This window comes from Pectinophora gossypiella, chromosome 11, assembly GCF_024362695.1.
Source record: "Pectinophora gossypiella chromosome 11, ilPecGoss1.1, whole genome shotgun sequence".
NCBI lineage: Eukaryota > Metazoa > Arthropoda > Insecta > Lepidoptera > Gelechiidae > Pectinophora > Pectinophora gossypiella.
In genome coordinates, this window is record NC_065414.1 from 13,715,863 (window position 1) to 13,738,941 (window position 23,079).

At 36.4% G+C, this 23,079-nt stretch overlaps 2 protein-coding genes across 2 annotated transcripts in view; one reads left to right on the plus strand and one right to left on the minus strand.

The window, feature by feature from the left end:
- Positions 1-13,997, plus strand: part of LOC126370578 (uncharacterized) — a 185,939-nt gene extending 171,942 nt beyond the window's left edge. The window contains exons 4-8 of the mRNA XM_050015525.1: positions 6,461-6,591; positions 7,363-7,451; positions 9,664-9,838; positions 11,259-11,395; positions 13,759-13,997. Of these exons, the coding sequence (XP_049871482.1) occupies positions 6,461-6,591; positions 7,363-7,451; positions 9,664-9,838; positions 11,259-11,395; positions 13,759-13,958 (732 nt within the window). The 3' untranslated portion in view covers positions 13,959-13,997. The remainder of the gene's footprint in view (positions 1-6,460; positions 6,592-7,362; positions 7,452-9,663; positions 9,839-11,258; positions 11,396-13,758) is intronic.
- The window catches only part of LOC126370826 (uncharacterized), a 185,639-nt gene that overhangs the window by 81,854 nt on the left and 80,706 nt on the right, over positions 1-23,079 (minus strand). The window lies entirely within an intron of this gene.

The window sequence follows — 23,079 nt, forward strand, 5'->3', positions numbered from 1 at the left end:
CCAAATATGAATTCGAAAACAAATTCGATAATCATTTATTTCGGCCTGTACTTTGTCATGAATACCAAGAAAATAATAATACATCAAATAATTAAAAGATAATTAATGTTATACGTGTATAATGTTACGGCCGGGTAGATTTCTGTACATTAAACTGATTTGGTGTCGAACCGATTACGGTATAGGAAAGTCGCTTCGTTTTTTATAAAAGTACTTATATCAAAAGTATATATTTGGTAATCTTCTTTCTGATTATGAGATACTTAACTAAATCACAATAATTGAGATCAAAAAGTATATTAAACGGGGGGGGGGGGATATTTAAAAAATAATACATTCCTCCAATATGTAGTACCTTGATTGTGTAAACTTTAATAAGAAGTGGTTGTTGTATTTAAAAAAAACGCAATATTTATTTAAATGTAAAGAAATCAAAGTGATCTGGCTAGGGAGTATTTCTCCCCAGGCGCGGCACCGTGAGTCTTAGAGATTATAGTATGGAATTTCACTAATATTATAAATGTGAAAGTTTGTGAGTATGGATATTTGGATGTTTGTTACTCTTTCACGCAAAAACAACTGAATGAATTTTAATGAAACTTTACAATAATGTAGCTTATATATCAGAAAACACATAGGCTACTATTTATAAAGATATTGTGTGAATTGTCAAAAACATGGCGATAATATTATTATTTATTGAGGAGCTCGGTGGCGCAGCGGTAAACGCGCTCGGTCTGCGATTGTTGAAGTTAAGCAACTTTCGCAAAAGGCCGGTCATAGGATAGGTAACCACAAAAAAAAGTTTTCATCTCGAGCTCCTCCGTGCTTCGGAAAGCACGTTAAGCCGTTGGTCCCGGCTGAATTAGCAGTCGGTAATAACCATCAGTGACCACAAAAAAAAAAGTTTTCATCTCGAGCTCCTCCGTGCTTCGGAAGGCACGTTAAGCCGTTGGTCCCGGCTGCATTAGCAGTCGTTAATAACCATCAATCCGCACTGGGCCCGCGTGATGGTTTAAGGCCCGATCTCCCTATCCATCCATAGGGAAGGCCCGTGCCCCAGCAGTGGGGACGTTAATGGGCTAATCATGATAACCATCAATCCGTACTGGGCCCGCGTGATGGTTTAAGGCCCGATCTCCCTATCCATCCATAGGGAAGGCCCGTGCCCCAGCAGTGGGGACGTTAATGGGCTGATGATGATGATTATTATTTATTATTAAGTGTCAAGTAAGTAGGAAAAAATCTACCATCTGCGAGCAATTCTGGCGTGCGCTGACAAAACCGTTACACATTATGTATTGTATGATATGATGGAATTTTTTATCTTAAATGGTCCTACAAAAATGCCAGGCCTATGATTAGGGTTGTGTTGTGATTGATCTTTAATTTTTTTAATTATGAGATTTAGAGTCTATACCCTAAATTTAATCATTTAAAAAGTCGGAAATTCTTACCGCGGAAACCGAAAACCACGCGGACGAAGTCGCGGGCGGCCGCTAGTCAAGTAATAAGGACGTAGAAAATGATTTTTTTAATTATTTATTTATTATGTAGATTTTCCTGATACAATTCGAAATTGTATACTGAATAGTGGTCCAGCCAGGAAGAATCACACGGCGTTTCGTACAAGACAGTTAAAATTACGTCGCGTCGTCGTGTCTTTTGTTACGAGTGCATAAGAAAATCTCCGTAATATTTATTATAAAGACTTTTCTTATCATCATCACCAGCCCATTAACGACCCCACTGCTGGGGCACGGGCCTTCCCTATGGATGGATAGGGAGATCGGGCCTTAAACCACCACGCGGGCCCAGTGCGGATTGGTGGTTATTAACGACTGCTAATGCAGCCGGGACCAACGGCTTAACGTGCCTTTCGAAGCACGGAGGAGCTCGAGATAAAAACTTTTTTTTTGAGGTCACCCATCCTATGACCGGCCTTTGCGAAAGTTGCTTAACTTCAACAATCGCAGACCGAGCGCGTTTACCGCTGCGCCACCGAGCTAATCCATAAGCTTTCTTATCATAAATTCTAAAATACCTGTCAGAATTTAACAAAATTAAATGATGTGTTAGTAAGCGTCTTGATTGTCCGGTGGTCTTCTTCTTATCGTGTGGGTTGTGAGGTGACGTACCAACCTCATCAACCCTGTTGTCAGGGTTACTATTGAGCCGCCAAAGGCCCCTGACATGACTCATGTAACGACTACTTACTTACATCAGTAAGTAGTAACCGGGACCAACGGCTTAACGTGCCTTCCGAAGCACGGATCATCTTACTTTCGGACAATCAGGTGATCAGCCTGTAATGTCCTAACCAAACTAGGGATCACAAAGTGATTTTTGTGATATGTCCCCACCGGGATTCGAACCCGGGGCCTCCGGATCGTGAGTCCAACGCTCAACCACTGGACCACAGAGGCCGTTGGTTAAAAGCGTATATGTCGTCAGGCTAAACTCAACATGGCGCCCTCTAGAGCACATAAAGTAAGGACGTATGTATTATCTTCAAATCAAATCAAATCATTTATTCCGCTAGATATATAAGCATGCGAAAATTTAGGAGGTAAGTAGGTAGGTACTTAATTAACGAATATAAATCTACTTACAAACTTAACTAACCTAATATAAATATAATAAAAAAATAGGAATCTATCTAAGAAACTACAGATCACAAAGAGAATTTTGTGATGTGGGATGCTACGTTAGCATCACACGTAAATCCCTGAAAGGGGTAGGCAGAGATGTATAGTATGTATACTTTGTACACCCACTCCGCGCCAGCAATGTTCAAGCCTAACGTTTAAATGTCAGGAATGAAATATAAATGTTAATCGTAATCCTAATTTAAAGTAATACCCCGTTAATACTCTCAATTAGAACCAGAATTTTACAAATTGTGCTTTAGATTTCAAATCCCAAGGCCCTTTGTTTTTAAATGCCATCTCAATTAAGAGTAGAATCTCGATGGTTCGAGACACAGTTAATGAGGGTACTACAATTGTTCGGAACCCTTTTTGATGGTACTTGTAATTATAATGTTAAAAACCTTTTGAATTGCCGATAGAGCCTTGGGTTGAAGAAAACGATCCCTAAAATTTATGTTCATTAGCTGCGGCTGGTTTTATAGTGTTACAGTTCAGGCAGACTTCTGAAATTACTCCGAATCCAACTCCTTGGGCGGTGTAATCCACGTTTTTCCTCTTTCAGTTTTGTTTAGTTTTTCCTTTATTAAATTTTAAACATATATTAAAAGCGCACCCCTGATGCCGGGCAGCAGCGGTATCAGTACTGGTTGGAAGCCGAGGAAATGGATTCTGGTAGGGCTCTAATTAAGAAATTGGTCGGTGTACTGCGGAACGGAAGACGATTGGGGCAACCACCGTTCTACACGCCCTATCTATGGAGTAATGGCGATTACTACACCGACAAGAGCGCAGCTCTTAAATAAAGAGAGAGAGAGAGAGAGAAACATATAACAATGATGTAACAATAAAACATAATTTCATAATAGTATTTTATGCAACAGTTGTATAAGAAGGGTCAAAAAATGCGAGTGGCGTGAGTTGCGATGTGAGCCTTGGCGAACATCGCAATAAGAGACGCCACGAGCATTTTTTGACCTAGTTATACAACGTTGCATACAATACTTTTTCTACGACGACGTAATTTTAAACGAAACACAAAAATTTTCCAATTTATTTTCCAACGCGCGGGAAAATGGCGGCAAATGTATACTTTTTTTTTATAGTATATCTATGGCACCAAACAAAGTAAAGGTGCCAGTTTCCAGGTCAAAAAAAAAACAACAACAATGCTTTTTTGGCGACATTATAGTACAGTTACACTTTGTAAACAATGCTTTTATAGGCCATAGAGCGTACACTTTTTCAAAGAGTTTAATTATGTATGTACTTATATTAGACTTTTTGGTTATTTAAATGCCAGATTAAAGTAGAGGAGTAGAAAAAAATAAAAACATTAATCGTACGTACAGGCTAAACAACGCCCCTTAAAGTTAACTTCACTGAGGTGTATAACGGTTGACAACACAAACTTCCATTCAACACCAAGGTGCTGATATTCACAATAATATTAGTGTAAAACCAATAATATTTTTTCACTTCAGACATGAAGAATACATAAATTATGGTTATTTAAACATACATACATAAACTCACGCCCGTAATCCCTAATGGGGTGGGCAGAGCCACAAGTAATCAAAGACAACTTGCAGCCACTGTTGATACGAAGTCCAAAGATGGATATGATGAACCTTATGGTGATAAGGGATCAGCCTATCGCCCATAACATTAGTCCATCATGTTAGAGGACACAATCCCTCTGTCGGTTTTTACGACATGCCCGGGAAGAGAAGCAGCTGAACGTGTTCTATGTTTTTTATACGGTTATTTAAACCTACGTATTATTTTTGTATTGTGAAGATAGTATATCCACAAAGGTGCGTGAGCAGCGCCACCCTACCCCCCGCGACCACGGGTGTGTAGGACTCGCGAGAGGCAGTGCGACGCGCGCTTGGGGTCATTTGATTGGTTCCTCTTTCAGTAATTATCGCTTTCAGCTCACTCTGCCCACTTCTTTCAAACATAGTCTTCTTAAGGGCCTCATATACGGTACGATTTGTCTGTACGATCCGTCGCTTCAGACCGATCGAAACGACGAATCGATAGTGTATATCAAGATCGTTAATGATTTACTTCATCGAAGACGATATCGGTAATCGGAACAAAAACCCATGTAATCATGAATATCGTAACGATGAATCGACAATGTGTGTGTCTGTTTGAATGGACCCTAATTCCTTTAAAATATTTATATGCGAATACTGGTTTCGCTTTAATAGCCATTTCTTAGCCCACATTTATTTAGGCTTTTTTGTTTTGTAGCCGAATGAAATTTACCGCCACATAGGTAAGGAAAAGAAGTTCATTTTCCATTTTATTAGGCACATATTGAATTATTAGAACACGTGTTTATACTTCAGTTTCAAATAAATTAATGATCGATCGTTACATTCGTGTATGAGCGTCATTTGCGATGCGATCAATCGTCAGATCGATCGTACAGACGAATCGTACCGTATATGGGCCCCATCGGAGTCGCAAGAGGCAGTGCTAAGCGCACTAAGGGTCATTTGATTGGAGTAATTATCGCTTACAGCTCACTCTGCCTGCTTTTCTCAAACATAGTCTTCTTAGACACCGCACTGAATCTCACGCCAGCCGGAGCACCCTCAAGCGTGTTTTCTTAAGCGTGTTTTATTGCTATCCAAAATTCTAGGCTAAGCAAATTAATCCTTTTTGGGGATATGTATACGTTTTTACAATAAAATAACAAGTAATATTTAGTATTTTGAATTTATCAGAAAATAAATTTAAAGCTCATGTGAAGCTTACTTTATGTAAAAAAGCTTATTATAAGATTCATGATTACCTAAATGATAAAAATGCCTGGTATTAAATATTTTTCTCTAGTTATTAATTTGTAATGTATACCTACATTGATTTCAAAGATGTGTTGCTGTTCTTGTCATTTCATCTCTTCGGCCATAACACGATATGACGTAAATTCAAAAATGTCACATTGACCTTCAACAAGTTTATCTATGATAATGACGTTGAATAAATGATTCTGATTCTGTTACAAGTAACTAAGTAAGTAAGTATGCGCTAAATAGTGATGTAACGATGTCCACCTCTCTGGTCGGCATCGCTCTTGGCCAGACTGACTTCACGTCCTAGCTGGTTGCTTTGCAACCAACATCCCCACTGTACGGGACATACCTAATAAACTACCATTTATGGTCAGTCACATCTCTAGCGCGAGCAAACCCACGCGTCTCAATAAGTAATACGGTTCATTCAATTATTTGTGTGGGGTTTTATTATAATTACTTACCAGCGCTCCCTACACCCAGAACACACGGTCCAGTTTCCCACACCCTTAAAATTGTTTGTTCCCGCACACTCCCTTTAAAATCTCAGTGTTGTTTGGCGTAGCTTTGAATTAATACAAAAGTGGATGATGGAGCGAATAAGTTAGTAGCTTTCATTAACACAGTTGGCTCGATCATTATAGGCGGCGATACGGCTCACCACCTATCACGTTGGTCTAAAAGCTCGGTGAGGTGTGGGTACTTAGTTCATCTTGCAATGAATGTACCTCTGACTACCCCATACAGGGATACAATTGTGAGCTTACGTCATAAATACCTTTGGTAAAAAATCTAACATGCGTAGACGATTTTCTAGGAAAAAAAATGTAAAAATAAATTACTGTTGTAAAAGATTTAATATTTAAATTACTTAAACAAGAGATAGAATTGACCTGATTTTCTTTTATATTATAAAAATAAAAAAATACATAATATATTTTTATTATAATAATATATTTTTTATTCAATTAAATTAATCTTTTTATTCCTCAATTTATTCAGGTATCCTGGGTCCGTCGTAGAGGGAGAGAAGAAATGCCAGAGCTTCTAACAGTGGGGGCAGTAACCTATGCAGCGGACAACAGGGTGTCTGTGGCAAGGAGGTATCCTGGAAATTGGCGATTGCTAGTCAGGTAGGTACATATAAATAATCATTATTTACAATAATAATTTATTGTTATTAAGTAGTGAGAAATGCACTATTATAATATTTTAAATTATTGCATACACAATACACGTCAATTTTAAATACCAATACAATATATAAATTATATAAGCAACAGAACAAAATAATAATACACACATAACAAGCAGCTTATATACGTCTTACCCCTGGGTACAGGTATCCCCTCAATAAACCGGAGCATACTCCAACACGCTGCTCCACTGCGGGTTGGTGGAGGTGTTTTTATGGCTAAGAGCCGGGACCAACTGCTTTAACGTGCCCTCGGATTGAACTCGGAATCAAAAACAAATAAAAATAAATATATTTTACTTCTTTATGTTCTCATAATAATAATAATAAATTATTAGGCCATGTTTATGGACAAGCCATTAGCGTAGGCCAAATATAATTATTTAAGACAACTTGATGACACATATAAGAAGGCAATATCGCTATTTGATATTTGTAGACATTGCGCACTTACTTTTATTTTTTATTATTTTTATATACGTCACATCAATTCCTAAAATTAAATTTCATTACAATATCACACAAAATAACGCGATTTCACACTGCAGATCAGTCTGTGTTCTGTTTGTTGTCAATGCCTATGTTCCTATTCCTTCTATTTTCGGGGAAACGCGAGTATAAAATTAAAAATGCCACTTTTTTGTTTGAAAAGCTCCTTTTATATGCTGGAGAGGTGAAAAAGATGTTATATATTTTGTATTGTCAACAGGGAAGTAAAACCTGATGATGAAGGTGTCTACGAATGCCAGATCTCTACACACCCGCCCCGAGTGAGCCGTATCTACCTTCACATAAATTGTGAGTAAAATATTATTATTACTGTAGTGCAAAATAAAATGAAACTTAAATAAATATAACATTAAAGTTCGTCAGATACACATATTCCAGTGGTTTATTTGTTGTACTTAATTGTTTTATTTTTCATGTTTTTATTTTATTTATTTATTTTTATTTTGTATATTATATAATCTATTACAACAATAATAAAATAATAATAAATAAAAATAATAAAATTAAAATTTATATAATTTATTAGTTGCTTTTGTTGTTGTTGCAGTTGTTTTTTTTTTTATCGAAAGCGATATACCAGTCACCGATTAAGGCTGCAGTCTCCGCGAAATTGCCTCGTTGCGAGTTTTCTTTGTTTTTTCAATTATTTTCCATTTTTAAGCAATGCTATGATATTTCTTTGACTACCGTTTATTGTACGTAAATATACATGATCTTCTTTTTCTATCGTGTGGATTTTGAGGTGAATTATCAAACCCATCAACCCCGGTGTCAGGGTTATTACTGAGCCGCCATAGGGCCTACGTAACGACTACGTACTTACATCAGTAAGTCATAACCGGGACCAACGGCTTAACGTGCCTTCCGAAGCATGGATCTTTTTACTTTTAGGACAATCAGCCTGTAATGTCCTAATCAAACTAGGGATCACAAAGTGATTTTTGTGATTTGTCCCCACCGGGATTCGAACCCGGGACCTTCGGATCGTGAGCACAACAACTCAACCACTGGACCACGGAGGCCGTTATCCAGTGGTTAAGCATATATACGTGATATGAGTAATAGACACATATTTTTTAAAGTACATTTGAGTACGGCTCTCTTCAGCCCAAGACAGTGTGTTTCCTTTGTCTGCAATAAGGAGTTATTTTCTTATATTGTATTGTAAATGCCAACCGTAGCAATGTACATAACTGGTTTCTTTACGGTACTTACATGTGCTTAGGAAAAATTCAAAAAGAGAAACGATCTTGCCTCATACCGTTATGTTGTTAAAAACAATAAATAAACACTTTATTTGTTTATCTTAAATCTCAGAGTACAGCAAGAGGTTTTTCAAGCTACTTTTACATTAGCTGTATACGCAGTCGCTGTAGTAAAAACTGAACGAATCAAATCTTCAAGTAAGGTACGTAAATGAACCCTGTTCGAAACGGTATAACGTCAGGGATATAATGATTATAACTGTAGATTGCTACAAAGTTAAAAAAACAGACGATAAAGTGATAAACCAAAGTATCGCACACAGAATACTTTATTCGTATCTGTCAAAGAGCCCTTTGAAATCATTTTGTAAATTGCCTTAATCAAAACTTGTCTTACCAGTCATTTACAACCACTTCAAATACTTTACTTTGAGATAACATTTCGAAATGAAGATATTAATATCAATAAAATTTATAATTTAATGTAATCTTTATAGATTAATGGTTTTCAATTGAGTAAAAATAAAAAAAGACGTTTAGGTACTATTTCATAATTGTTTTAATTTTTTAAGATTAAATACACTTCTTTAAATAAAATCTTGTACTTTCGAGTTTTTATTGTAGAAGGTGACCCAAAGGTTGAGATTAATCCGATAATCTTGAGCCACAGATGTTTCATTTTTATAAATAAAGGATTTGGAAAGATAGTCCAAAAATATAGTGTTTTTTTCTAGTAACTCCAGTTTTTATTGCAGAAGAAAACAAATAAATAATAATTACAATAAATACCGAACGATGTTTTAAATTTGACAAGTAATAAATTAAAAGCTTATATGAAGCATATTTTATTTAAAAATGCTTATTACCTAAATAATAAAAATGCCTGGTATAAAATTTTCTTCCTATATGTGTAATATTTAAAGACCTATCCATAGATTATCCCATATGTATGGGTTTGATGAATAAAAAAATGAGTTTCAGTTCTAAGTAGGTATGGGGACCCCCAAAATTTTATGCTTGTTTCTATTTTTACTTACCAAGTTTCAATAGTATAGCTCTTATAGTTTCGGAAAAAAATGTCTGTAACAAACGGACGGACAGACGGACGGACGGACCGACGGACGGACGGACAGACGGACGGACGGACAGACATGACGAATCCATAGGGGTTCCGTTTCTGCCACGGAACCCTAAAAAGAAAATGTTTTTCGTTAGTTTTAGATATGTCTTTATGTAGTAATCAGAATTTCATAATTAATCCTAAACCTAGTTTCCAATAATTATTATCTCTACAGCTCCTCAAGTATGGGTGGTGGATGAAGCTGGGGCGCCACTCTCTGAGAAGTATTACGAGGCTGAATCTACTCTGGCGCTAGTCTGTCGGGCTAGAGATGTAGAGACGCCAACGGTGCTCACCTGGCTTCACGAGGGCAGAGCTCTCAATGCTGACACCACTAGAGGGGGGATCAAGTGAGTATATTTCGTCTTCTACTTCTTCATAGCTCTAGCACAGTATGAGAGCAAGATAGGAAACATTATACTATAGCCTAGTACGACAGAGACACACAAAGAAAATGTACTATTGTGACAGCTGTCAAAGCAAAGGATAAAACCTAATCAATAACCTTAAGAATACTAGCTAAAACCTCGTCTAAACCTCGATTGAGCATTCGTAAAAAAAATAAGACACCCTTTTCTATCCTTGTAATTATCAGATCCTCAATTCACGCATCATCGACTAGCATTTCCTATAGTCATCCAAGGAAACCCATTAATGTTCTTCCAAATTGATTGAAAACAATTCCCAAAGCATTCCAAACTAATTGCGTTTTCATGTAACAGTGACTACAAAAAAATTCAATCTTCTATTTTACTGCTCGACCCAATTTAGTCGAATTACAGGCAATCAACAGATGACTGTCGAAATTTCCTGCCAGCGGCTCAGGAGGTATCCGGGTCGATTGATATCGCAGAGTTCCATTCCACTGCGATTATGATTTGCTGTTTGGACCATTTGGTTTGTTATGAATGCAATAAAATAAAGTTAAAATATTTTGGTAAGAAATGTCACTGAAAACTATCGCATGAGATAAAATAGACTGCAAAATAATAATGAATTCAGTTCTGGTTAGACACAGTAAATTCTTTTATGCGTTGTTTTATTTCCAAAACAACAGACGTCCTTAGATAAATAAAATATATCCCATTTCGGATTTATAGACGTATTCAAGTCGAATAGTTCCATAATAATATTCATATGTCCCGCTTGTCTTCACAGATAGGAATAAGTTTTGATTTGATTCAGATTTCGCTTTTTCTCATTTCATACGGAACTGTTACCGAGTTTCTGAATTGAATCGTTTCTCTTGAAACTCGCTCTTAACTTTTCTTCTTGATGAAATAGGTAACGTTTGTTTAGCATAATGAACTTTTGTCTTCGTTCTTGCACACCGCTTCAAAACTTTAATGTGGAAACTCCTCCTCCATTAGGTTGTTTTGGTTAGAATTGGTATTATACAAATATTTTACGTTCCAAAAATAGACGGTTTCTAGGCAAACATTATGGCTTATGTCACTAGGGTACTTTCTTTTATAGAATAACATACAATATTATTATGGAAGCCAAGATTACTCTAGCTGATTGGCTCACGACATCTAACACTTTAAGACCCCGATACCGAGTTCGCTGGCATGATCCAAGTTTTCCCTCTTTCAGTGTTTAACGATATCGACCCACTTGACGAGGTTTGCACCCACCTCAGCGCTCTCAAGCCTTTTGCCTTAAACGTATCGTATAAGAGTCCTAAATATAATGAATGCCACTCAAGAAGTCACGTCAAAAATAAATCTCTATAATAAACAGTTTTATTAAGTTCTATTTTGATTGCAGTGTGAAGACAGAGCAGGTTCCTGGTGGCGCAGACAGTCTGCTAAGACTGGCGAGAGTCAACAGCAGCGACGCCGGGAACTACACGTGTGCCGTGCGAGGGGCCCGCTCTCATACTGTTGCGGTTCATGTCCTCAACGGTACGGTCACAATGGTCTTCTTCTTCTTTATGTATGCTTTCATTACTTTCATTATCATTACAATTAAGAACTTATACTTCATTTTCGTCACCACTTACATTATCATCATAATCGAAGTCAATATCTTCATTACATTAAAAACTATTTGATACTTGCCATCCTTATATTTGTTAGGTACTGTTACAGAGGTTTTCTTCACTTTCTGTACTTACCTGTACCTTCTGTTCCAGCCATAGAGGCGGCGAACCACCTCGCGACAACAAACACTTCAGAACCCATTACCGACCCGTGGTTGACGATTTCCCTCATTCAGCGCTTAACGCTATCGACCCACTAGAGTCGATTAATTTATTCAAATATTTTCCTCTCAGACGACGCCCTGAGCCGAGGTTCGCGCCCAACTGAGCACCCTCAGGCCTGTCTTATATTTTGTACCGGGTAAGAGCCCTCAGCGCTCCCCATTTGTCCGGCCAAGTAATTCGACACATGTTCGGGTACATGACTTACAATAAAAAAAAATGTACCTTTTCAATTATTTTCAGTATCGTTTTAATCATTATATTCTTCATTTTATTTCTCCACGAGGAGTCTATCATTGTTATTGATATCTGCTACGATTACCATATATAGGTAACAAGGTATTCTAACCATGTTCTTTTACTCTGCCTTAAGGTTTTTGTATCATACCATAATTACTGTAATCTTGAATTAACTATTTTGGTCTTTGATCGTTCTACATCATCACCGTTTACTATACTCAACTAAGTACGTTTAGTTATTTGTGTCATTTTCTATTGCTTCACCTTAGTTTTATTTCGTCTAATCTTCATTGTAGTAATTCTAGTAATGTATTAATTTAAGTGCACTGAATTCTCAATAACGTAAAACATTAATAAAAAAACTTGCTCTAAATTACTTCCGTGGTGGTATGTCATGATAAGCGACAAACACTTAACCCTCTTTTTACTTTGCCGCATTTGGGTAAAAAGAAGAATCGTTTCCCCAGCATTCCCTTAGATAAATATTCTGTTTGCATTATATCGTTTCTCAGTAAATAACCGATCGTGAAACATTACTTGGTGGTACTACCTATACTACTAGTTATACTATAGTACTAGGTATACTAGGTAGTACTATAATGTTTCACGATCTGTTTACCGTCGTCTTGTATTAGTGCTGTGTTACGGCAGCCATAATGGTGTTTGCGAAGCTCGAATGTGCAAACCAATATTGTAGTGTCGTACATTAAGTACATCTAAGCAAAGACATGTAGTAACCGCGTGGAACGTATACATTTCAAAATGGGGATTCTAAAAGGAATTACTGGACTTTTTTTAAATTTTTTTATTAAATCTCAATCTAGCATAAAAGTAAGCAAATCAAGTCTAGGCCTGATTATGATGGATGAACGAAGAGTAATAACATCTAAATTCATGTTCCGTTCCGTTCAAAAGTCACTTTGGATAATTTCATTATAACTTCGGTCATTATTTCCCAACATTCAACAGCTTTACGAATTTTAATTATTTACTCAAACAAAACTTTCAAAATTCTGAAATTGTTCTGTTTCGGAATATTTTAATTCCATTGTTTAAATATTTGTCACAATGTTTCGTTGGATGCTCTGTTAGTTTTTTCTTGAGTTTTAAAGAATGAAGAGACTTTATAGTAGCATTTCATACTATTTAATTTATTTTTTTCAATATGGAACGCTCCTCTAAATTACTTATTATAGTAATTAAATAAGATTCGCATACTTTTAAATAATTAAATTTAAAGTACGTTTTAAAATTTTCACGACACGTCTTTTTGTTTCATCAAGTAGATACATAAAATCTATAAAACACTCTAGTAGAGAAGTTATAGTAAAATTATACTTAGGGACAATAACGCTAAAATACAAATGAAATTTCAAATCGAATTTCACAAATGCCTTAAATTCTGTTTGAATAATAATCAACCTATTAACATTAGTTTACTCTCGTATGTCCGCTGAATACGTCATAATCGAAAATGATGCATTCGTTAATGACTACATTACCAACAATGTGATAATATTATTGGGTGATGACGGTAACTAATGCAAAACTTGGGGCTTTTTATTCGCAAAGATACACAGCCGATTTTTGTCACCGCCTCTCGTAGTAATGTAGCTCACATATCGTGCGCGGTGCGATAAATGAGCCAACACATTAGCGCAATGTATTTGTCGCGTAGCTATTAAGCTACCGTGTTACGGAAACAGATACCCTGATCCCGGACTCTTATTCTAGTATCAAAACACGCTCTTTTGTTTAATCAAAGTTTTTCACGTTCCATTTTTCATCAAGGTCTTTACTAACCCAGTCCCTTTGTTCCAGAAGAAAGCCTAGCAGAACTACACGCCGGCGCCACATCCAAGCCGCCATCTTTGCTGACAATTACTACGTTACTAGTAGCAGTTATCATACTAGCCGAGCGGTCACTGCTACTTTCACCTGTGATTATGTTCGCGGCACTAGCCACGATGTCTCTGGCCCAAGGCCTACCAAATGATCACTTTATGGTACTGTTACCTACGTGATAAGAATTAAGTGTAAATAATAATTTGGTTATAATGTAAGAGAGTATAAATAGTTATTGGGAAATAAAATTTCATTGTATATTTTTGTGTTTTATTTATTTGATAGTTTCATAGGATGTTTTACAGGTTTTCGCAGTAAAAAAAATTACAAATTTTCACTTCAAAAACAACTAAATTATTGGCATTATTTCTTTCCCCAAATAGTTCACTTGTCAAAATCATAACTACGTATAATAATGATGTGCTGTTACCGAGAATGTTCCCAATTCGGGAACAGTACATTACTGATTGAGACCGAATAAGACACAAAGGTTTGATACGAAGAAGGCGCAAAACTTAAGAAAGAACAATTTTAAGAAGAAAAACAGTACTGTCCTTGCCATTGAAGAGTTTTTACAACGGGAACATTCCCACTTTGCACATCACTGCCGCCAATCCAGCAGTAACTTCCAATCTAGAAGTAACTACAATAATGAAATGATGTAAAAACAGCACGTGCTCTCTTGTCAGACACAAAACAGGACTTTTAGAAAAACATCAAAATAAGGAAAAAAACTGTTTTATGTGGGTTCGTCCAAACAAAAGCATTATTTAAGGAGCTCTCAAAAAAAGCTTTTATGTAATTTAAAATAGCATCACGCCTACTTCCGAAGGGGTAGGCAGAGGTGTATAGTATTATCGCTAGAAAGCCCGGGTGTAAGTCCCCGAAGGTGATGAAGAATAAACAGCAACAAAATATGTGTTACCTATATTGCTTCTCTTTATTTTGATCAGAATAATACTGAGTGTCTGCGATGTGTTTCAGTTATATATCTAATCCAGAATAAAACAATTTGCAAACCAAAAATGATCTGAACATCATCTTCATCAATGTAAAATGACGACTAATTTCCGAACGAAATTGAATTTACCATTGAAAATCTATTCTTGGAGGTTTACAATGACAATGGCTTACCTTAAGCCTATTATTATTACCTCCCAAATTACAGAACACAGGACTTAAGCGAGGTAAAATCGAGTAGGAATTCTGATGAAATTGCGAAATTGAATACCTCTTATATAAGGCTTTCCGCAGACGAGTGTATTTTGTCCACCGCTGCACCGGTCTGACCGAGTTCACCATCGTGCAGATCGTTGGTATAAATATGTTGTGGCCAGATCTTACAATTGATCATTTCAGAAAGTGCTGGATCATTTCATGAAATAAAATAACATTCGTTGGGCACATCATGATGTAGTTTGGCCAGATCAATGAACACAAAACTTTTAACGATATGAGCAACTGAATGCATGATTACTTCATGATATGGCCAAACGTTGACAATTATATCGTAAAATTAGTAACATTATCCACCGGTAGTGTGTCGATTATATTTTAAACTTAATTGATTTTATAATTTAATGTACTTAACCACCTATCTCTAAGTTTTATTGCGATAGTTTTAGTTTTCGTTTGATTTTTTCATACCATTTAAACGTTGTTGTGTTGTATTAGACGATTTATGTTTTTTCTTTTTTTATTGTTCTTTTTAAGCTAACTTTAGTTTAGGTATACTTTTTATTATCAGTGTTGTGTGCGTCTATAATTGGCAGGCATACCGGAACTTTTCCTATGTGTATTTTATATTGTGTGTTTGAGTATGTACTGCTGTTGATGTACCATAATAAATAAATAAATAATCGATGTAATTGTACAATTTTCCATATCGATTAAGTACATAATTTTGAACCTAAGAAATGAATCGACTATTCTTATTTTTATTACACCACGTAGCATGGACACCGCCTACAATAACAATATAGCCAAACGTTGATTGAAATATCATCAAACGTTGACGTTTCAATGATATGGTTAACTTAAGTTGGCTATTTCATGAAATATGACCATTTCATGAAATGGTCAAACACATCGTGAAATTATCAATTCTAAGATCTGGCCACGACATAATACAAATTGTTACGAGATGTCATAGCAACGTCTAGCAACGTTTGTTGTTGTTGTTGTTGTTGTGAAATCTCTCTTTGGAGTTAACACAAAGCTAGATGACACATGGACTAGCAACTTTAGGTATTGCTGATATAATTATCTCAGCCCACGCCCTGAGCTGAGTTATCCCTTATTCTATGGCTGAGTTGCGCGCCCTACTCAGCACCCTCAGGTATGTTATCTTTTTGTACCGGGTGAGGGACCTTTGTTTCGTGCGGTAAACCTACGGTAAGTCACGTCAAAAAAAAAACTTATTGTTTGGCTGTCAGCAGGGCTAACATGTGCAACGCGATAAAATTATCAATCGATTCAAGAAATTTTGACAATAATAATAATAATAATAATAAGCCCCCCAAAACCCTACCTTACGTCCGGGCCGAACACCAGGCCCACGTGGGGGGCGGACACGCGTACTGTTGAAACTTACAACCCAAAGGTAACCCATTCAATATGGAGCTACGTTCTAATAGAGTATGTAAAGGGCCGCTGCCCGGGGGTGAGCGCCGGGGCACACCTGGAGCCGATGCTGGGTGTGACAGCATGCGGACCATTGGCGGTGGGGGACTGAGCAGGCGGGTTCCCCCCGAACAATCGACTACAGCCGAAACACATCACAATACACAAATTAGTTTCAATAGACCAGATAATCCAACCGAGGATGTTTCGCAGGGAAGCTCTTTTGCCTCACAACCTGTGACCACCAAGGCTGGGAAACCCAGAGTGCGTATGAGATGGGACAATGATGTAAACTTGTTTATCATGCGCACATACTACTACATTACCAGATTAGAAACTGATAAGACTATGTATCGTAAACGTTTATACGACAAGTTTAAACTTAAATATCCCGAAGTCAATGTGACTGAACAACGCGTCGCCGACCAGTTGCGAGTTATACTAAGAAACAAGCTGCTATCTGATGATGACATTGCTCAAATAAAAACAGACACAGCCACACTACTACAAAATGAAGAGCCCAACACTCATATAATTGCTCAAACACCACTAAACAATATTTCTCCCATACCGTCACCACAGAATTCATTCAGATCAACTCCTCCCACAACCCAATCTTCCACTCAAAATACCGATGTTCAACCATACAATTCTCAACCATTCTACTCATCTGATGCATCTACTCAAACTACTTATTCTGCGAGCACTCCCCTTATTCAAATAGACCAATCAACAGAAATCACAGAAAGAACTCCAGTCTCCAACGAGTATGTTGAAAACCTCACAAATCAATTCAATACGGCTATCGCACAATTCACTGGATCAGATCCTACTACCCGACCAAAGTTACCTCACCTTAAAGGCCAAAAAAAATTACACGAACTTGTACACGTTTTTAACAATGATATTTTACCTAAATTCTTCACATTGGATTCCGACTTGACGCACATTCATACCTTAGTCTATTGCAGTGCGTTAGTTATTAGTAGGCAACTAGGTTACAAAATTAGTTCAGAAAAGGAAAACACTGGCAGAAACAAGGGTAGAAAAAATATAGGTCGACCAGCATGGGAAGTCAGACTGGAGAGTGATATAACTAAACTTAGATCGGACATTGGACGGCTAACTCATTTTATAAGCGGCAACAGATCAAGAAAAGTTCTTAAAGCAGTAGATATAATATTTAAAAATACAAAAATTCACTCATCTCACGAAAAAGAAAATGCTAGACCGGAAGAATATTTAGATACACTGAAGCAAAAACTTTCACTAAAGGCACACAGATTGGCGAGATATAGAAAGTCACTGAAGAGGAAGGAAGACAATAAACTATTTAGTAGGAATGAGAAGGCATTTTATAGGTCTATGAACAGCAGTAAAGATAATAACTTTAATACTATAGGAGCACCAGATGCGAAAGACCTAAAAGAATATTGGGCCGGAATATGGGAAAAAAGATCAGAACATAACAGCACAGCAGAATGGATTCAAAAAGAAAAACAGCAGTGGGACAGTATCGAGGAAATGGAATTCATAGGAGTCGTCGCAACAGATATTGAAAGAGTTACGAGCAAAATGAAAAATTGGAAGGCTGCTGGAATAGATGGAATACACAACTTCTGGTATAAAAAGTTTACTTCACTTCATGACATTTTGGCCAAACTCATAACTGACTTAATAAATGGAGCTATTCCGCTACCTACATTTATAACTACAGGGATAACATACATGCTGCCGAAGTCCCAAAATACAAGTGACCCATCTCAATACCGTCCTATTACATGTCTACCAACTCTATACAAATTGATCACGTCTTGTATTACAAATAAAATTACCTCTCATTTGGAAATGTATAACATCGTAGCAGAAGAACAAAAGGGCTGTCGACAGAAGCACAGGGGTTGCAAAGAACAGTTGATAATAGATTCTACTATACTTAAACATGCTAACAAACACAATAGAAATTTGTTTATATCTTATATCGATTATAAAAAAGCATTTGACAGTGTTCCACACTCTTGGCTTATTAGTATTCTCCAAATTTACAAAATTAATCCCTCAATTATATCATTCCTGGAGAATGCCATGGCTAACTGGAAAACTACGTTAACACTTACTACTGACAGAACATCAATAACAACGGATGAAATCCAAATTAGAAATGGCATTTTCCAGGGAGACTCACTAAGCCCCCTGTGGTTCTGTATGGCACTAAACCCACTCTCACGCTTGCTTTCGCAGTATAACCGGGGATATAAACTTACACATGACACTTCAGTTGCTCACCTGATGTACATGGATGACATCAAATTGTACGGTAAATCGGATAAAGATATGGAAGGATTGTTAAAAGCTACTACAGAATTTAGCGCAGATATTAAAATGACTTTTGGTTTAGACAAATGTAAGACATTAAATATAAAAAAGGGAAAAATAGTTGGAGGAAATTATACTATTTCCAATACTATAAATATAGAAGCTATGGATAATAATGACTTATATAAATATTTAGGCATTCAACAGGCAAAATCCATCAATCACACTCACATTAAGAACGCTCTCACAACCGAGTACATCAGGAGAGTAAAACAAGTATGCAAGAAACAGTTATATTCCCGCAATTTAAGTAAAGCCATAAATACTTACGCCATCCCAGTTCTCACCTATTCATTCGGCATCATCAAGTGGTCAAAAACAGATATTAATAACTTAGAAATTAAAACCAGAACTACTTTAACTAAAAATAATTATCTCCATCCAAAATCTGCGGTGGAAAGAACGAGCATCAAAAGATTGCAGGGTGGTAGAGGGCTAATAGACTTGAAAATATTATGGCAAAACCAATTAAGGAACTTGAGGGAGTTTTTCTATGAAAAGGTTAACACCAGTCCAATACATGCTGCTATTGTAAAAACTGACGACAACTACACTCCCTTAAATCTGAAAGATAAGGAAAAACAGTTTAAAGCAGGTAAAGACCAAGAGAAAGAAAAGGTTGATGCGTGGAGAAGGAAAGAGCTACATGGAAGACACATTCATGATCTCGAACAACCGCATATAGATTTTGAAGCCTCTTGTAAATGGTTGGCTTATGGTAATTTGTTCCCAGAAACAGAAGGATTTATGATAGCCATTCAGGACCAGGTGATCAATACAAGAAACTACAAAAAATACATACTTAAAGAAACTATAGACACAGATACTTGCCGCAAATGTCACAGACAGCCTGAGACAATCCAACATATCACCGGAGCATGCTCTTTTCTTGTCCAAACCGATTATACACACCGCCATAACCAAATAGTACAATACATACATCAGAAATTAGCCATTAAACACAAACTTATTGAGGGAAACCCAAAACCGTACTACGAATACTCACCTAAGCCCGTGTTGGAGAATGCCAAGATAAAAATGTATTACGACCGCGCCATCTTAACAGATAGAACAATTCATTACAATAGACCAGATGTTACCATTATAGATAAAGATACAAAAATTGGATACTTAATAGACGTAACAATTCCAAATACTCACAATATTCAAAAAGCAATAACTGAAAAAGTTAACAAATACACTGAATTAAAGGAAGAAGTTCTCAGAATCTGGAATTTACAAAAGGTATATATTGTACCCTTGGTACTCTCCACCACGGGGGTGATTCCCAAGCACCTACACCACAGTCTGAAAATGCTGGATCTTCCTGCCAACACGTATGTCATCATGCAGAAAGCAGCCATCCTTAACACCTGTCGGATAGTACGCAAATTCCTATCCTCCGACACTGACATCGTGACTGAAGGCACAGATACTTAATTATTGTACCCTCCTTCCAGTGGCACTTGGTCTGCGACCCGTGTCTCTGGCAAATACCCTCCGAAAGAGGAGATAAACTAAAGTTTAAAAATAATAATAATAAATTATTAGATCTGAATAGAAATACATACATAAATTTACAGAAAGCCTCAATTCTGAACACCTGCCGGATAGTTAGGAAGTTCCTCCAAACAGATGAATGTGACACATCGGCAACAGTTGCAGATCCTAATACCCATGTTATTTACTTGGCGCCAGCCCGTAAATATCATACACATACCAGCATTAAGCTGAAATAATATTAATTTCACAAGAAAATAATAATAATAATGTTTATTGAATAGCTCAGTTACAGTTCTCGTTGAAACCCTGTCTCCCAAACTAGGCGAACCTGTATTTTGGAAGACAGTGCCTTCCCAAAATAAGTACTTATTAGCTACAATAACAGTCGATAAGTTCGTTTTTTTCTCTAACATGCGTGCCACGTGAGTTTGTTCGCGTTTTGATAGAACGACATGACTTATTTGGGTTTACATATTAGCACCATCGACAAAACGACATAATTATATCGTTAGAATCGATAAAATGACCGTGACAAAATTTTATCACTTTGCGCATGTTAGCCCTCCTGATCAAACAGACTTACCCATTTAATCATGTTAGAGAGAATGTTATTCGGGCTGTACATTTTTAAGAGTCGTTTATCTTTAAAGGCACTGACATAATGGGAATATTGCTTATCTATATAAAGTTTCATTTTCGAGACAAAATAAATGGCGGAATACAGTCTCGTCGTTTGCGCTAGCCCTAAAGATATTTATCTTTACCTTAAGGATAATTATGAGATTAAACGAACTTACCTGTAAGTGAAGTTCTATCTCAATTATACGAAGCTCCTTGTTCGAGAGGTTTTAAACAGTGTAGTCTACGTCTTATGCTCCAGCATCGTCACAATTTTCAAAGCTCATATCCAAAGCTAAAAAAAAAAGTTAGTTTCCCGCTTCCTGAACGCAGCTGTCAACTAATGTCATTATGTTTAAAGCATGTTTCATGGACAACTCCATCACCTGTGGAAGCTTTAGGGCGGGATATTAAAATTGAAGGGAGGGAGTCCTCTCGAACAAGGAGCTTCGTATAATTGAGATAGAACTTCACTTACAGGTAAGTTCGTTTAATCTCATAATTATACTCGCTCCTTGTTCGAGAGGTTTTAAACAGTGTAGATGTTCAAAGTTTAGTTGGGAATGAAACATTTAAATTGAAACGAGTACCAATAATATGATTATTCATTAGTGAATAAAGTACATTGTTATCACGAAAGCTAATTAAGCTGCCCATGACTTTAATCCCAATAAAGGCAGTGAGAGGCACAGCCGTCACCTGATAAACTCAGCGCGGCGTTCCACCAAACGTTTTGATATTATCATGTAAAAAACAATAAGAATAATAACTGTTCGCTAAACAAGTTTCACCAGTTCTCAAGAATGGAATCGATATTATGTATGTTATATAATATATGGTTATACTATACTGTACTACAATAGATACATAGTTCTAAATAATTAAGTTGAAGTTGAGCGAGTACATTAAATACCTATTTCACATTACTATCAATTTCACAACAAAAGAACTACACAAGAACAAATTTCTGAATGAGCTCAACATCAAGATTGGCTATAAGAGCCTCACAGGGACCTCACCATAGAGCACATTTCCGAAGCTCTTGAACAACAACGATAGTTATAGTCGAAAGGACTGTGAGACTTCATCATATAGTATAACACTCATTTTTCATTGGCATACCAAGGGCTACAATAATTATCAAAGTTACACATTATTTGTTTACATACATAAAAGAAGAAGAAATACATAAAGAAGAACGGGTAATGACGAGGGCACCCAGACACAAGATTGATTGTAACATCCTGTGCTAAGTTGGCAATTGTTGTCGACATTGAGTAGTTAAATGAATCCTAAGACAACATGTCAAATTGATTAGAGAAAATACAAATATAAGTGCAAGTAAGAATTTCGATACATTTATTCAAATGACCTTTTTCATTAAAATATTCAGAACCACTGAACTAAACTTTCCTCTTTATTATAAGATATTGTTAAATGAGGCTGAAAGTATAAAGAGGGGAAGTGCATTTACATTATGTACTTGTGTGATAATTATCTTCGTAATAATTAAGATTTTGTTTTTATTAAAATAGATTACCTGAGCCCAAGTTATTGTGTATTACCTAATATCGACCATATGGGCTTGGTAATAATATTTAGTATATATATATATATATTTTATGTGGTAATAATAAATATAACTTGTTGTGGATTTTTTTCCTATTCCTCTATGCAACCTTTCACCCACCAATCAGATGATAGAACAACGTACACACAACACATTAACACACGTAACATTGTTTACGCAGCTATCTCTTTAGTGTAATAATTATTGAATTTGTTTTTAGGACAGTAATAGTGACGTCCTATTATTTACTGGAAAAAATAAATAAATGAATAAAACATATTTTACCCTTAGGTGTGCAGTTACATATAAGGATAACATTAATTTATTAATTATCGGTCGTGTAGGTATATTATCATCGTTCGTAAAAATCATCCTTTCCTTTAACCTAACTTAACATGATCCTGTTGTTTGCACAGGGATTCACTTCTCGTACCCATCCTGAAGATTTAATATGTCAGGTTATTTAGTGAAGGGACCTGCCTGATTTACGTTACAACACTAACCGAAAAATAAGATAAACATATATTTATCATGAAAATATTATTGTTACTTCTCCACTGCAGTTTGGTTCCGATTGATTAAGTGGAGGGACATTATTGTTGTAATTTTTA